Source organism: Brassica oleracea, chromosome C5 (genome assembly GCF_000695525.1).
Source record: "Brassica oleracea var. oleracea cultivar TO1000 chromosome C5, BOL, whole genome shotgun sequence".
NCBI classification, from domain to species: domain Eukaryota; kingdom Viridiplantae; phylum Streptophyta; class Magnoliopsida; order Brassicales; family Brassicaceae; genus Brassica; species Brassica oleracea.
Window position 1 is genome coordinate 37,241,270 of NC_027752.1, and position 13,522 is coordinate 37,254,791.

The 13,522-nt window shown below is 39.4% G+C and overlaps 3 protein-coding genes across 4 annotated transcripts; 2 read left to right on the forward strand and 1 right to left on the reverse strand.

Annotated features, from left to right (window-relative positions):
- The first annotated feature begins 300 nt into the window (after positions 1 to 300).
- LOC106343173 (putative 3,4-dihydroxy-2-butanone kinase) lies at positions 301 to 4,595 on the forward strand. The gene is made up of 19 exons (XM_013782320.1): positions 301 to 491; positions 862 to 999; positions 1,093 to 1,205; positions 1,287 to 1,334; positions 1,459 to 1,530; positions 1,602 to 1,691; positions 1,902 to 2,075; positions 2,172 to 2,255; positions 2,421 to 2,476; positions 2,623 to 2,753; positions 2,828 to 2,920; positions 3,008 to 3,072; positions 3,180 to 3,323; positions 3,406 to 3,449; positions 3,552 to 3,635; positions 3,727 to 3,800; positions 3,883 to 3,995; positions 4,066 to 4,161; positions 4,242 to 4,595. Exons 1-19 carry the CDS (start codon positions 452 to 454, stop codon positions 4,368 to 4,370), a joined length of 1,788 nt encoding a protein of 595 aa, XP_013637774.1. The 5' UTR covers positions 301 to 451; the 3' UTR covers positions 4,371 to 4,595.
- A 291-nt stretch (positions 4,596 to 4,886) lies between these two features.
- Positions 4,887 to 7,853, forward strand: LOC106293289 (glutamate decarboxylase 5). Of its 2 annotated transcripts, XM_013728946.1 has the most exons (7): positions 4,887 to 4,986; positions 5,281 to 5,374; positions 5,473 to 5,677; positions 5,766 to 5,966; positions 6,055 to 6,523; positions 7,098 to 7,150; positions 7,244 to 7,853. In XM_013728946.1, the coding sequence occupies exons 2-7, from the start codon at positions 5,298 to 5,300 to the stop codon at positions 7,703 to 7,705; spliced, it is 1,467 nt and encodes a 488-aa protein (XP_013584400.1). In that variant the 5' UTR covers positions 4,887 to 4,986; positions 5,281 to 5,297; the 3' UTR covers positions 7,706 to 7,853. The 2 variants fall into 2 exon arrangements, with proteins under 2 accessions (XP_013584400.1, XP_013584401.1); XM_013728947.1 differs by having other exon boundaries at positions 4,912 to 5,374.
- A 335-nt stretch (positions 7,854 to 8,188) lies between these two features.
- Positions 8,189 to 12,770, reverse strand: LOC106295260. Its single transcript, XM_013731117.1, has 8 exons — positions 12,591 to 12,770; positions 11,364 to 12,381; positions 9,921 to 11,061; positions 9,549 to 9,828; positions 9,295 to 9,402; positions 8,926 to 9,204; positions 8,705 to 8,848; positions 8,189 to 8,588 (listed from the first exon to the last, which is right to left on the reverse strand). The coding sequence occupies exons 2-8, from the start codon at positions 12,367 to 12,369 to the stop codon at positions 8,400 to 8,402; spliced, it is 3,147 nt and encodes a 1,048-aa protein (XP_013586571.1). The 5' UTR covers positions 12,370 to 12,381; positions 12,591 to 12,770; the 3' UTR covers positions 8,189 to 8,399.
- Between the last annotated feature and the right edge of the window lie 752 nt (positions 12,771 to 13,522).

Here is a 13,522-nt window from a genome sequence, read left to right on the forward strand (position 1 = left end):
TCTGAATAGAATTTAAGGACAAAATATAAATTTCCAGTAGAACAAAAAATACATTTAGAAAAAATAAAATACAGACACGCGGCGACACGGCACAGGCGCGCGCGCGGCACACGAAAACGTAAAGAATCACGTGTTCATCACCATTTACAGTTACAATCTTATCAACCTATTAGGTAACTAATCTATGCGGATAAAGTAATTTACAGATTCGTCATAGAATATCTTATCCAGATGAGGATTGGGCCTGGCCCATTACACGTCTGCAACTGCCATTTATTTCAACATTGGGGTTTCTCGTACGGAACAATCTCTCTCTGTTTCTTCTTCTTCCTTGTTGCTTCTTCTTCTCTCTCTCGCTCGCGTTGCTGTTGTTGACTCTCATTAAACCTTCTCTTGCAATCCTTTCCCCCTTCCGCGTGAGCTTCCTCCGATTGCCTCAATACTCACGAAAATGGTTTACGCGGCGAAGAAATTCATCAACAACCCCAACGGTTCGTCCTCTTCGTCTCCGTTCTCTCTCTTTTATGTTTGATTGTTCGGTGGAGTTGTTCATTTTTTCCGGCGTAGATTAGGTCGATGATGATTGTGAATGCTCTCGCGAACTGTTGACCTATGTAATTATCCCCGATTGTGTTACTGTTTGCGATATATTCTTTGCATTGCTTGTTTATTGTTCATAGAATCCGTCTTTGGGTCCCAATTTTGTTCGCGATCGTCGTAATGCTGCTTCGTCAATCTTTACTGTGTTGTTTCGTTGCATGGTCAACCCGATGATGAATCGATCTTGATTTTCCATTGGTTTAGGTCATAATTTCCATATAATTGAAGTGGCGGTTCACAGTACTGGTTTTCGTATTGCAGATGTTGTGACTGAGTTCATCGAGGGACTTGTGGAAACTTATCCTGGACTCCAGTATTTGGATGGCTTTCCTGAGGTTAAGGTGGTGCTACGAGCTGATGTCTCTGCTGAGAAGTATGACAAGGTTGCCGTTATATCAGGTGGGAGATTTTGTGGCTTAAGACTTTCGTTTTATGGCTGATTTGGTGTTCTTGAACCTTTATGAAGTAATAATGCCTTTTTGGTTTATGCAGGTGGAGGCAGTGGGCATGAGCCAGCTCATGCTGGTTACGTTGGAGAAGGAATGCTTACAGCTGCTATCTGCGGAGATGTCTTTGCTTCTCCACCTGTTGATTCCATCCTGGCTGTAAGTCTTCCAAACGTGCTTTTTTCCTCTTTTTCTTTTGCGTCTTTAGAGGTAATGATGATTTACTTTTCCTAATTTCAGGGGATTCGGGCTGTCACTGGTCCTCAGGGATGTCTTTTGATCGTCAAGGTAATTAGAATGGGAGAGAGAGAGAGAGAGCTCCATACGTGCTGTGTCAATATATGCGAGAAACTATGGACTCTTTTCTTTATGTTTTAGCTTAATGTAGTTTCTCTATCAATTCTCTTTACAGAACTATACTGGTGACCGCTTGAACTTTGGTTTGGCTGCTGAGCAAGCGAAATCTGAAGGTTACAAAGTAGAGGTACTGCTCGTTCTTGCTTTTTTTCTAAGTTAAGAGCGTCAAAGGACAGAATGACAGAATCTTCTTTGTAGACTGTAATTGTTGGAGAGGATTGCGCTTTACCCCCACCTCGTGGTATTGCTGGACGCAGAGGGTTAGCAGGAACCGTTCTTGTACATAAGGTTCTCTCTCCCTTTCCTTTCTTTCTCTAATTTTGATTTAAACTAATGTCTCCCCTTTCGGTTGATCTCGTTTATGGTACTATATCTTCTTAAATTGTGATTCTGAAACCTTGGTCTGCTATGAGTACTGTGTTTTGTTTAGTTTAGCCTAGTTTAGTTTAACAAGCTTAGCATCAGTTTCTTAATTCGTTTCTGCTTGGTTAATTACAGGTGGCTGGCGCAGCAGCAGCTGCTGGTCTTTCTCTAGAAAAAGTTGCGGCCGAGGCAAAGTGTGCGTCGGAGATGGTTGGTACCATGGGTGTTGCATTATCTGTTTGTACGCTTCCTGGGCAGGTTACATCTGACCGTCTGGGCCAAGAGAAGATGGAGCTCGGGCTTGGAATTGTATGTTATTTTCTCTTCATTTCCTCCCAAGTGTGCATGAAATCCATTTTGTTTCGGTGCTGTGGTTCGTACCTTGACTTGATACTTTTCTCTCAGCATGGAGAACCTGGTGCTGCTGTGGTTGACGTTCAACCTGTGGACGTGGTGGTTTCACATGTTCTTCAGCAGATACTGAGTCCTGTATGTGCTAATTTTTGTTTTCTCTATCGTGCTTTTGTCGCCATAGTCAAATATAACTTACTGAGTACCCATGCTGATTCTTAACTTACTATCTTGGATTAGAAGTTTTCTAGACATCGTTTATTAACTTATTCATTATGTTCAACTGTTTTTCCATTTCTGCAGGAGACCAATTATGTTCCCATTACACGCGGTAACAGAGTGGTTCTCATGGTTAATGGGTAAGCCCATTCGTAATATCTGTGTTTCTCTCCCATTATTTCAACTGCAGCAAAATGTTACCTTTATGATATCAACTTATGGTCTCAGAGAGTTTGCATATTTGGTTTAAGGTTAGAGCTTAGGTTGTCCTTTTCATTCTTTGCAGCCTAGGAGGCACCCCTTTGATGGAACTTATGATTGCTGCTGGAAAAGCTGTCCCTAAACTGCAGCTGGAATTTGGACTTGCTGTTGATAGGGTGTACACAGGGCTTTTTATGACTTCGCTCGATATGGCAGGTGAGTTTCAGCGGTCTCCTTGATTTAGTTACATACTCCTGTTGTCATGCTGACGGTGTTTCCTGTTTTTTCAGGATTCTCAATTTCAATCATGAAGGCTGACCAGTCAATTTTAAACCGATTAGATGCTCCAACTAAGGCTCCAAATTGGCCTGTTGGCACTGATGGTCCGTGAAATGTTGTTTCATGTTCTATATTTCCCTGAATTTTCCTCACTACCGAGTCTTTGATACAAAATCATTGTCGTGTTGCAGGCAACCGGCCACCTGCAAAGATCCCTGTTCCTATACCCCCTTCTCGATCAGCAAAAAGTGCTGAGGTATGCATTGCAAAATTTGATACATTTGAGTTGTTTTAGAATGGTCCCAAGGTTTGGTGATAATTTTTTTTTTTTTGCAAAATTTCATGACATATTGGCAATACCAGTCTCAGGCTCGACCTAAAGAGCTGAGTCAACAAGGTCGAGTTCTTGAGGCAGCTATTCACGCAGCAGCAACTGTGATCATCAGTCTAAAGGATAGTTTGAACGAATGGGATGGAAAAGTAGGCGATGGTGATTGTGGGTCAACAGTAAGTCTTATTTTTGGAACATTTCCTCCATCTTGCGCATTTCTAACATTATATCTTACATGGGCTTGCATTAATTTTGTAGATGCACAGAGGTGCAACAGCTATTTTGGAAGACATGAAACACTAGTGAGTCTATTTGTTAATCTTAATTCCTCATGTACAGCTCTTTATGTTGGGTTTAGATTCCTGAAAAAAATCTGAACACTTCGTATCTTTATTTGTTTCTAGTTATCCGCTCAATGATGCTGCGGAAACAGTGAATGAGATTGGTGCATCAATCAGCAGGGCCATGGGGGGCACAAGTGGAATTATGTAAACTCATGAAATTATTTGAACATTCTTCCATATATAGTCTGGTTCATGCTTTTGGCTTAGGCTACTACGTTTTCTCTTATGAAAATAGATACAATCTCCTCTGCAAGGCAGCGTACGCGGAGCTAAAAGCCAACACTGAGTCAGAAGTCACTCCCAAATACTGTGAGATAATGCTTCTTGAATGTGGTTGGTATTGCAATGGTCACATACTTTGTTTTAACTCAGGCTTCTCTTGAATCATCAGGGTCCAAAGCACTCAAGTCATCAATAGCTTCTGTCAGCAAATATGGTGGAGCAACTGCGGGATACAGGACGATGCTAGATGCGCTTATCCCAGCTTCACAAGTTCTTGAAGAGGTGACAATTTTTTTTTTCACAGTTGAGTTATTTGCAAGTACTAATGTGTATTTGCTTTCGATATGAACAGAAGCTAAGCGCTGGAGAGGACCCAATATGTGCTTTTATTCTGTCAGCTGAAGCAGCAACTAAAGGAGCGGAATCAACCATACAGATGCAAGCACAGGTGAGACATTTCGGTCTGCTTCTGATGTGCTGTATTCTTTGTCATTCTGATTTTAACCAAATGAGATTATGGAACCACAGGCTGGGAGATCGAGCTATGTGTCTGCAGAGATGCTTGCAACAGTTCCAGATCCAGGTGCAATGGCTGCAGCAGGATGGTACAGTGCGGCAGCAAGAGCCGTGAAGGAGCAGTATCAGGGGTCATCATGATCCCCCTTGGAGTGGCTTCTTCTTTTGTTTCTCGGGATATATGAAATGAGAGAGAGGCTCTTTATCGCAAACTATTGGCTTTCGGTGTATGTGTATGTTTAAGATTTTTACTTACTCTGTGAGGGCTCTCCGTTTATGCCATTTTTTTTTTGGGTGGTGCGTAATACTGCGAGAGTTTAATATAAGCTTCCGGAGAGAGACGAGACTATATTGGTACTTTGGGTTCTTGAACGACTCTGAAAAAAATGCTTCTTTCATCTTATATATTAAGCATCGTATTCGTACTTATACTTTCAAAATTTATGGTTTATAAATGACTTTTGGTGCGTCCTAATATATTATTAGATGCAAAATTCTTAGTAAATTATTCACCTTTTAAGGTTACTCTAGTTTCTATCCCAAGAAGAATCCTGCGGAGGATCTTTATTAGGATATCAGCATATATCCCGTAAATAAAAAGCTATTGCCAATTGTTTGTGTATATCTTCCTAGCCTCATGTTTATCTCTGGGCAAACATATTTGATGTATATATATACACTTTGATTTTTAATTCCCTACGTTTGAGTTGGATCTTCTTACAAAATTTTAAGCTTTTAAAGGAAGCAGCAGCAACTAGTAAGTTCCTGATCCGGCTCACAAGCTTTGTAAGCTATTCACAAGATCAATCGTATTACCCCCAGTTCTTGTCTATTATTGTGATGTTGTTGTCCTCTCCTGACGAAATAGTTGTGTTGAATGAATTATAAGTGGTGTACAAAACCTAATTCAAAGGGAAAAGAGAGTCAAGGGGGATAAAAAAAAAAAGAGAGGAGTTAGTTACATGAACGTCTTAAATTAGTGAAAGAGAGTTTTGCTTTCTTTTATATCTGTCAAATAAAACTTGTGACATCTATCTTCCTCTCCTTTCAGCACAAGTTAAAAATATAATGGTACTCGCCACAAACTCCGAAGAGCATTTGCACTCCACTTTCGCTTCCAGATATGTCCGTGCTGTTGTTCCCAGGTCTCTTGTCTCTCTCTCTCTCTCTCTGTCCTTATTCTGGACTATATGATTAATGCATATAGTTATATGTATTTATTGTTTTGCATATCTTGAAACAGGTTCACAATGCCTAACAATTCCATGCCCAAAGACGCTGCTTATCAAGTGATCAGTGATGAGTTGATGCTTGATGGCAACCCCAGGCTTAATCTAGCTTCCTTTGTCACCACTTGGATGGAACCTGAGTGTGACAAACTCATCCAGGAGTCTGTCAACAAGAACTATGTTGACATGGACGAATATCCTGTCACGACCGAGCTCCAGGTTCCTCTTCTCTCTCTCTCTCTGGCCCCATCTGCTAAATATCTATTCAACACTGTTTTCAAAATTGTAAACACATCTTTTGTTTCAGAACCGGTGTGTAAACATGATAGCCAATTTGTTCCATGCTCCCATGGGAGAAGAGGAAGCTGCTATTGGATGTGGAACTGTCGGTTCATCAGAGGCTATAATGCTTGCTGGTTTAGCTTTCAAAAGGAAGTGGCAACAGAGGAGAAGAGCTCAAGGTCTACCTACTGATAATCCCAACATTGTTACTGGTGCCAATGTTCAGGTCTCTCTATATATATATACACTTACTTCACATCCTCCAACCATCACATCACATTATATTGATTTGATTCTTTGTAACTTGTGTATAGGTGTGCTGGGAGAAATTTGCAAGGTACTTTGAGGTAGAGCTCAAAGAGGTGAAACTAAGTGAAGGCTATTACGTGATGGACCCAGCTAAAGCTGTAGAGATGGTGGATGAGAACACAATCTGCGTTGCAGCTATTCTAGGTTCCACACTAACCGGAGAGTTCGAGGATGTGAAGCTACTGAATGATCTCTTGGCTGAGAAAAACGCAGAGACTGGTTGGGATGTTGCTATTCACGTTGATGCAGCCAGTGGAGGATTCATTGCTCCTTTCCTCTACCCTGATCTTGAGTGGGACTTTAGGCTTCCATGGGTTAAGAGCATTAATGTCAGTGGTCATAAGTATGGATTAGTCTACGCAGGAGTTGGTTGGATTGTATGGAGAACCAAAGATGATTTGCCAGAGGACCTTGTCTTTCACATCAACTACTTGGGAGCTGATCAACCCACTTTCACCCTTAACTTCTCTAAAGGTTTGTGTGTATAACAACTAGCTTATCCAATCTATTCATCGGTGCCGTCTCAAATTATTTATATACTTTGTTCGAAAAAATGTTAACTGAATATTTATGAAGTAATTTTAAATATTTTCTTTGGAATTATAAGCTGTAAATTTAGTTTCATATCTAAAAATTTGAAGTTCTAGATCATAATATATATTTAGTTTAAACCATATTGTGGTGGTCTAGTGGTTTCCACTAGAGGAGGAGTTGCCCTCTTGGTCCAGGCCAGGGATCGACTCCCCTCTAGTGCGAAATTATTAACTCCACATGTGGCCACGCGGATATGGACCTATGTTTACGGCCCATTTGAATACCCGGGAGAGGATCCATCCGTGGGTTGCACCTCCCACCCGGGGGTTAGGTCTGTGTCTTTAATAGATCCGAATTTAACCCTTTTTGAAAGCCTTTTATGCAAAAAAAATTATATATTTAGTTTAAAAAAAAATTATTTTTGGACTCGGATCCTGTTTCAACCGCTCCACTAGTTACAGGGTTGACGGTCCTGCTATTCATCATGACTCTTTATTTTGTTTTCTTTTTGCAGGGTCAAGCCAAATCATTGCTCAGTACTATCAGTTTATCCGGCTAGGCTTTGAGGTACTTGTTTCTTTTGTATATCGAACTTACTGTTTCATCTTGTTAACATCCAAGAAACTGTATATGATTTTTTTTTCTTTTAAATTGAAAAAGGGATACAAGAACATTATGGAGAACTGCATGGACAACGCGAGGAGGCTAAGAGAAGGAATAGAGATGACAGGGAAGTTCGACATTGTCTCTAAAGACATAGGCGTGCCTCTAGTGGCATTCTCTCTCAAAGACAGCAGCAAACACACCGTGTTTGAGATCGCAGAGTCTCTTAGGAAATTTGGGTGGATCATACCGGCGTACACTATGCCTGCAGATGCACAGCACATTGCTGTGCTCAGAGTTGTGATCAGGGAAGATTTTAGCCGAGGACTTGCGGACAGACTCATCACACATATCATTCAGGTACTGAAAGAGATCGATGGCCTTCCTAGCCGGGTTGCTCATCTAGCTGCGGCTGCTGCGGTTAGTGGTGGTGAAGTGAAGACTGCTAAGATGTCTCTGGAGGATATCACTAAGTATTGGAAACGCCTTGTGGAACACAAGAGAAATATTGTCTGTTAGGTTGGGTAAGTCTTCACGCTTGTTCTTCTTTTGGACCAGTTATGTTCTTGGTAATAAGGTTTTTTGATTTAGACCATTCTGCTAAATTTTTTATTCTTCTTTCCTGGGATTATGTTTATATTGATAAACGAAAAATAGTACTCATTCCAAAGAGATCCATATTCTAGAAAAAAAATTAGTTTAAAAAATATATATTTTCAATACATTATTTAATGGCAAATTGTAAACTTCTGAAAACATAATTGTGTATATTGAAATTCCATTGTTTAAAAGTCAGAGAAATAGTTAATTTTAAAAGATAATGTGTTGGTAATCAAAATATAATATTTTTTTTAATATGCATAAAAATTCTAAAATATACATTTTTTTTTTGAAATAGAGAAACTACTTTTCAATAGTTTGTTTTGAGTCTTCATCAATAGTAGATTTCTACAATACTTGGTAGTTGTAGATTTGTTTACTATGGTTAACCCAATAAAGAAACGAATTCAAAGAGACTATATTTCACAAGCTACCAGTACAACAAAATGAGCAAATAGTCATACATCAAATTAATATACAACAAGGTCTGAAAGATTTGCCTCTCAGAAGAGTTTCAAAGGGGGAAAAACAAACAAACCATTCATCTTCTTCCTTGACTAGCTCTCATCCATTCTGGACTTTTTGGTCGAGAAGATGTCAAATAACCACACAATCATGGAGATATGGGTTCGTAGGGATGAGTCAACCATGGATGCTTAAGAGCCTCAGATGCAGAAGGGCGTTTCTTTGGATCAACTTGGAGCAAGTGTGCCACAAAGTCTATAAACCCTTGGTCACCCATTGGCAGTCTACGCCTTAGCGATGACTTTTTAGGTATCAAATATTCCAAATTGTTACTCTCCTGAAACGTATTTGGAACACAAACTCAATACACCGTTTCTAAATTCAGTACAACTATAAAAAAAATTTGGTTCAGCAATAGCAGGGAGGTGCACTATAGTACGTTTAAATACGCACCTGGTTCCTCTCGTATAACAAATAAGTTTTGGTGAAGTATTTGCATGTATCAGGTCCTTTTGCAAGCATTTGTTGGTCAATGGATCCGATTATACCAATGACCCTTGCAAGCAAAGTAGCTGGAGAATCATTTTGAAACAGAACCTGCATAACAAGTGGTTCTAGCTAGCTCAGTATTACTGCAAAAGGTTTTGACAGGTTTCATCAATGCTAGAACTTACGTTTCCGGAACACAGTTCTGCCAAAATGCAGCCAAGTGACCAGATATCGATCTTTTTATCATACGGAAGCCCGAGGATGACTTCTGGAGCACGGTAAGATCTAGACTGGACATAAGAGCAGAGATGATCCGTCTCGAAACAGCTACTTCCTAGATCAATAACTTTGATTTCGCATCTGCTGTAGCTTTTGATAAGTATGTTTTCAGGTTTTAAGTCGCAGTGTATAAGGCCGAGACCGTGCAGAAAGTTCAATGCTTCCAAGCACTGGATAGTAATTGACTGCACAAGATTTTGATACAGAAGAACATGAGAGAGCAGCAAAAAAAAAACATACATAAACCTTGAGAGTGGTAAGGGCTTTTGGCTAACCTGCAATCTTGGCATTGTGAAATAAACTTCTCCACCTGATTCTCTGTTAAACTTTTGGAACTCATACAAGTTTGCCTTGAGAAGTTCACATACTATTAACAAGTGCTCCTGCAAAACAGAGATTTTCATTTAATTGCATCAGAGGCATCAGATCATCAACAAAAAAATTGAAAATAGCAACAAATCAGCAACCGCTTCTAGAAACATCACAAGGAAGATGATTGAAAGTACTAAAGACATAATCCTCCACTTACCCGAAAGTAGAAGTAGTCATACAATCTAAGGAGATGGTACTTGTCAGCAGGATCATGCTGATTGACATACTTGAGCAGTTTGATCTCATCAAGGCTCTGGTCAAAGAAGTCTTTGTTGTTCTTTATGATCTTTACACATACATCAATGCCTGTGTGGAGGTCATGTGCTTGTATTGCTTTGCTAAAAGCTGCTGATCCAAGATGCTCAGTGACATGATAACGACCAGCTATGACAGAGTTCAAAACCACATGGAAGTTCTTATCCTCCTCAAAACCAGTCCTGAGACAACAAAAGAAAAATAGAAGAAACAAATAAATATCCTGAATGCTCATAAGAACTGGGATAACCCAAGATGAACTAAGAGAAAAGACCTGTTTTTCCTGTGAACAATCTTCAGATTGAAAGTTTCAAACTCCTGCTCTTGGGCTTTAATCTGTCTTACTTGCTCTTGGACAACGATTGCATCTTCATCCTCAAACGAGGTCCCAGGATCTTCTTCCGGCGCAGGACTAGTTTCTTCCTCATCTTCTTCCTTGCAGTGCTCTCTCCCTGTATAAGAACTGTGGGAGACTGCAGATGGAGAGGAACTTCTTGAACTTTCAACCTTCTCGCCGTTCCTATCAACCATACTATTGGACTCAGTCAGCCCCTTTGGTCCATAACTTTCATTTCTCACAGCAGGGTTTGACCATACAGGGTTTGTAGAATCATCATGAGAGATGTGTCCGTCAGGTACTGGAGAAGGAAAGGAGAAACCACCATTTGTAAAACTTTTTAGCTGCATATTTGCACCTTTGCCAGGTGGAGGCTTAACACTAGCAGCTCCAACTCGGCGGTGAGGAAGGAGCTCCAGGTCCCATTCACTACCTTCTCCAGGAAAGTAATCAGGTGCTATACACCCATTGTCATCAACATCATCACTGATTCCTACACCAATTGACCTAACTGCAGCGTTTCTATCATCTTCTGCGCGGATATCCTTTGAACAGAATCTACCACCGTTATCGTCGCCTCTCCCTTTGTTCGACAAAACTAGATCATTTTCATGTGTGACAAGTCCCTGCCACACAGGCTCAGCTCGCATCAAACTTAGCTCCGTTGCATCCATCAATTCCCCGTCGTATCGAGCAACTAAGTCAGGTTCCTTAGTTGTAACTGGCTCAACGCCTTTTGCTAGCACATATTGTTCACCGGAGAAATAAGAATCCTCTTCAGCAAATGAATGGTCATCCTCATTCTTGGTTTGGCTTTTATCCTGAGTATGCTCTGTGTCTTTTTCCTGTTCGCTAGGATAGTCAACTTCATGACCCAAAAACCAGGCCTCATCCTCAATTGGTTGTCTAATGTAACCAACATCATCATCGTCGTCGTATTCATCGGAGTCCCAATACTCATTTGAATGTTCAGCGAGATCACCTAGTCCATTGCCAAAGCCAAAAATCAAGTCAGATGCATCTTCTGCTAGTCCCTGACTTACAGACAACCAGTTTCCTCCCCCAGCTATTCTGCCACCTATGACACAATAAGAATGAGAATTAAACTTTGACTCCATCTTCTAAAGATATGAATAAAAATAGTCAGTGTTCTGAAAAATCGGTATAGCCAGCAAATCGATCCTAAACAAAACAATTTTTATAGAACAATTTTCAAAATATCCAACTACCGTCTTTGCTATTTCTTGAACATTGCAAAATACACATTACAAGAAGGACATGAAAAGAAGGTGTACACAAGATCTAGCCAACAGTAATTTAACTTACTCATGCAGAACATTTAAAGTTTTTGGTAAAGTAATCATCACAATGTTAACCAACCTGATGAATGGATCTCTTGTCCAATAGGAACATCTAGATAAGAACCTATAAGGAAACCATTCTCAGTATTGATCAGCTTCTCATCCAAAACGTCACGCTCATGTTTCTCTTCTGAAGTATAGTTCATTGATTTATCCTCTGACTTGATTCTCACATGCGGCAGCCTTGGTAAGTCTTCCCTCGCACCATCATGAGCCAGCGAAAACGCAAAGCCGCTAAGATTCTTAACATCATATCCAGAATGTGACTTTCCAAGGCACAGAGCTGTTTCCACATCATCATCATCCTGCTCCTTAATAACAACCTTTGAATCACTCGCGCCAACCTTTTTCTTCCCTTGCCTTTTGTCTACAACGGGTACACCGAGATTATTCGTTGATGTGCTCCCTTTGGACAATGGATAAACAGTTGTAACAGAACAATCCTTCCAATGGTCTGTGCGCTCTTCGCTTCTTGGCCATGAGGTGGTGATAAACCCTTCTTGTATCGCAGCCATACTATCATCTTCCAAGGAATGAGATGCTTTGCCATGGTCATACTGAGATACCTGGCGAGGAACGTTGTCATGACTAGATGGTTTTGAGCTTCTTGGATTCACAAAGCTTCTTATACTTGGATCGATACTGTATACCTCAGAGTCAGCATGGTTCCATGGGGGTAAATCAAGCTCGGTATCTACTAAACTTTCGGAAAAAGTGAACCTGTCCTCCCATAATGATGAGTTATTAGCACCAGAGGGACTTTGTGTCTGAACAGAAACATCATTCATTTGCTGATGATGACTCTCAGTGGCGGATCCGCACTGTATCTCTTTGACAACCAATTCATCAGAAACTTGGTTCTTGTCTCGGCCTTGCTTCTTATCAAAGACCTTGCTTTTCACACCATTTGAGCTTGAGCTGTTGTTGGAAAGCTCACTAATCAACGCAGCTTCAGCTCTCATGAAACGGTTCTTCCGCAGAAACTCCAAAATGGAGTCGATAGAGGAGCAGCTAGCTTCCTCCATTTTTCACAAATCCTGAAACAACGTTTAATTTAATCAGTCCAAATAGTTGAGAAAACTCAGTGAGAGGTTTAAAAATCATCGAAAGGAGAAAACTTGAAGCAGAGTGAAGTGAGACGAAATCCTAACAATAACAAAAAAAAAAGGAAGCATTTTTCTGAGAAATTATCTTTAATCCCAGAACCATGCCAAAAGGATTCGAATTCGAACAAACATTCACTTACAGATCCAATGAAAAGCAGAGCAGCCTTCAAGTCTTTTGCTTTGTCTGCAAATCTCTAATACAGCTTCTTCTTCTTCGTCTGCGTTTTAGTTCGTTTCGTTATTCTTCAATCACGGCGCTTCCCTCCTCCCTCCTCTCCTCCTTGGACATCCCATTATCAACGCCAGCCATTTTTTTTTATTTTTTTTTTTATTAAATTTTTATTTACTGTATATATATTTGCTTTGGATCCATTAAATGAAAATCATTAGTTTTGGTGGGAAAAGAAAAGCACGAAATGACACATTTACCTATTACTTAACCCTGTCCCTAAACTTTTATTACTGCATTAAATTTATCTATATTATTAAAAAAAAAATATCCATTTAAAAATGTTCTTATTTCATTAATTAAATTCCCTATTTTTTTGATTGTCTTTTTTCAGTTGCATTTATGAAATATCCTAAAACAAATAAAACTACCTGATTTATTACTTATCTTTTCAGTTAAATTAATGAAATATGCTTAAATGAATTTAAACTTTCTATTTTATTGTTTGTCTTTTTCAGTTACCTTAATGACCTATCCTTAAATAAATTTGGACATAATGTCATTTAATCAACCAAGAAAACTCATGAGTTATCCTTACGTGCGTAATTTTAATAATAGAGATTTAAAAAAAATGCATCATTAAAATGTTACCTAAAACATGCAACAGTAATATATAACATGCATCAATAAAACTAGAATTTGACTCATACAATTGTACGGATATTATTTTCAGTTGATTAAATTTAAAAATAATTATTTATTCAAAAAATATTTAAGAATGACTATGCTTTTAAAAATTATATGGTATTATTTGCTCATAACTCATTTGTCATTTGCTAAATTGTTAGAAAGAAAATTTTAGCATAATATAACTCAGTTGTCATTTGCTAAATTTATGGTTTT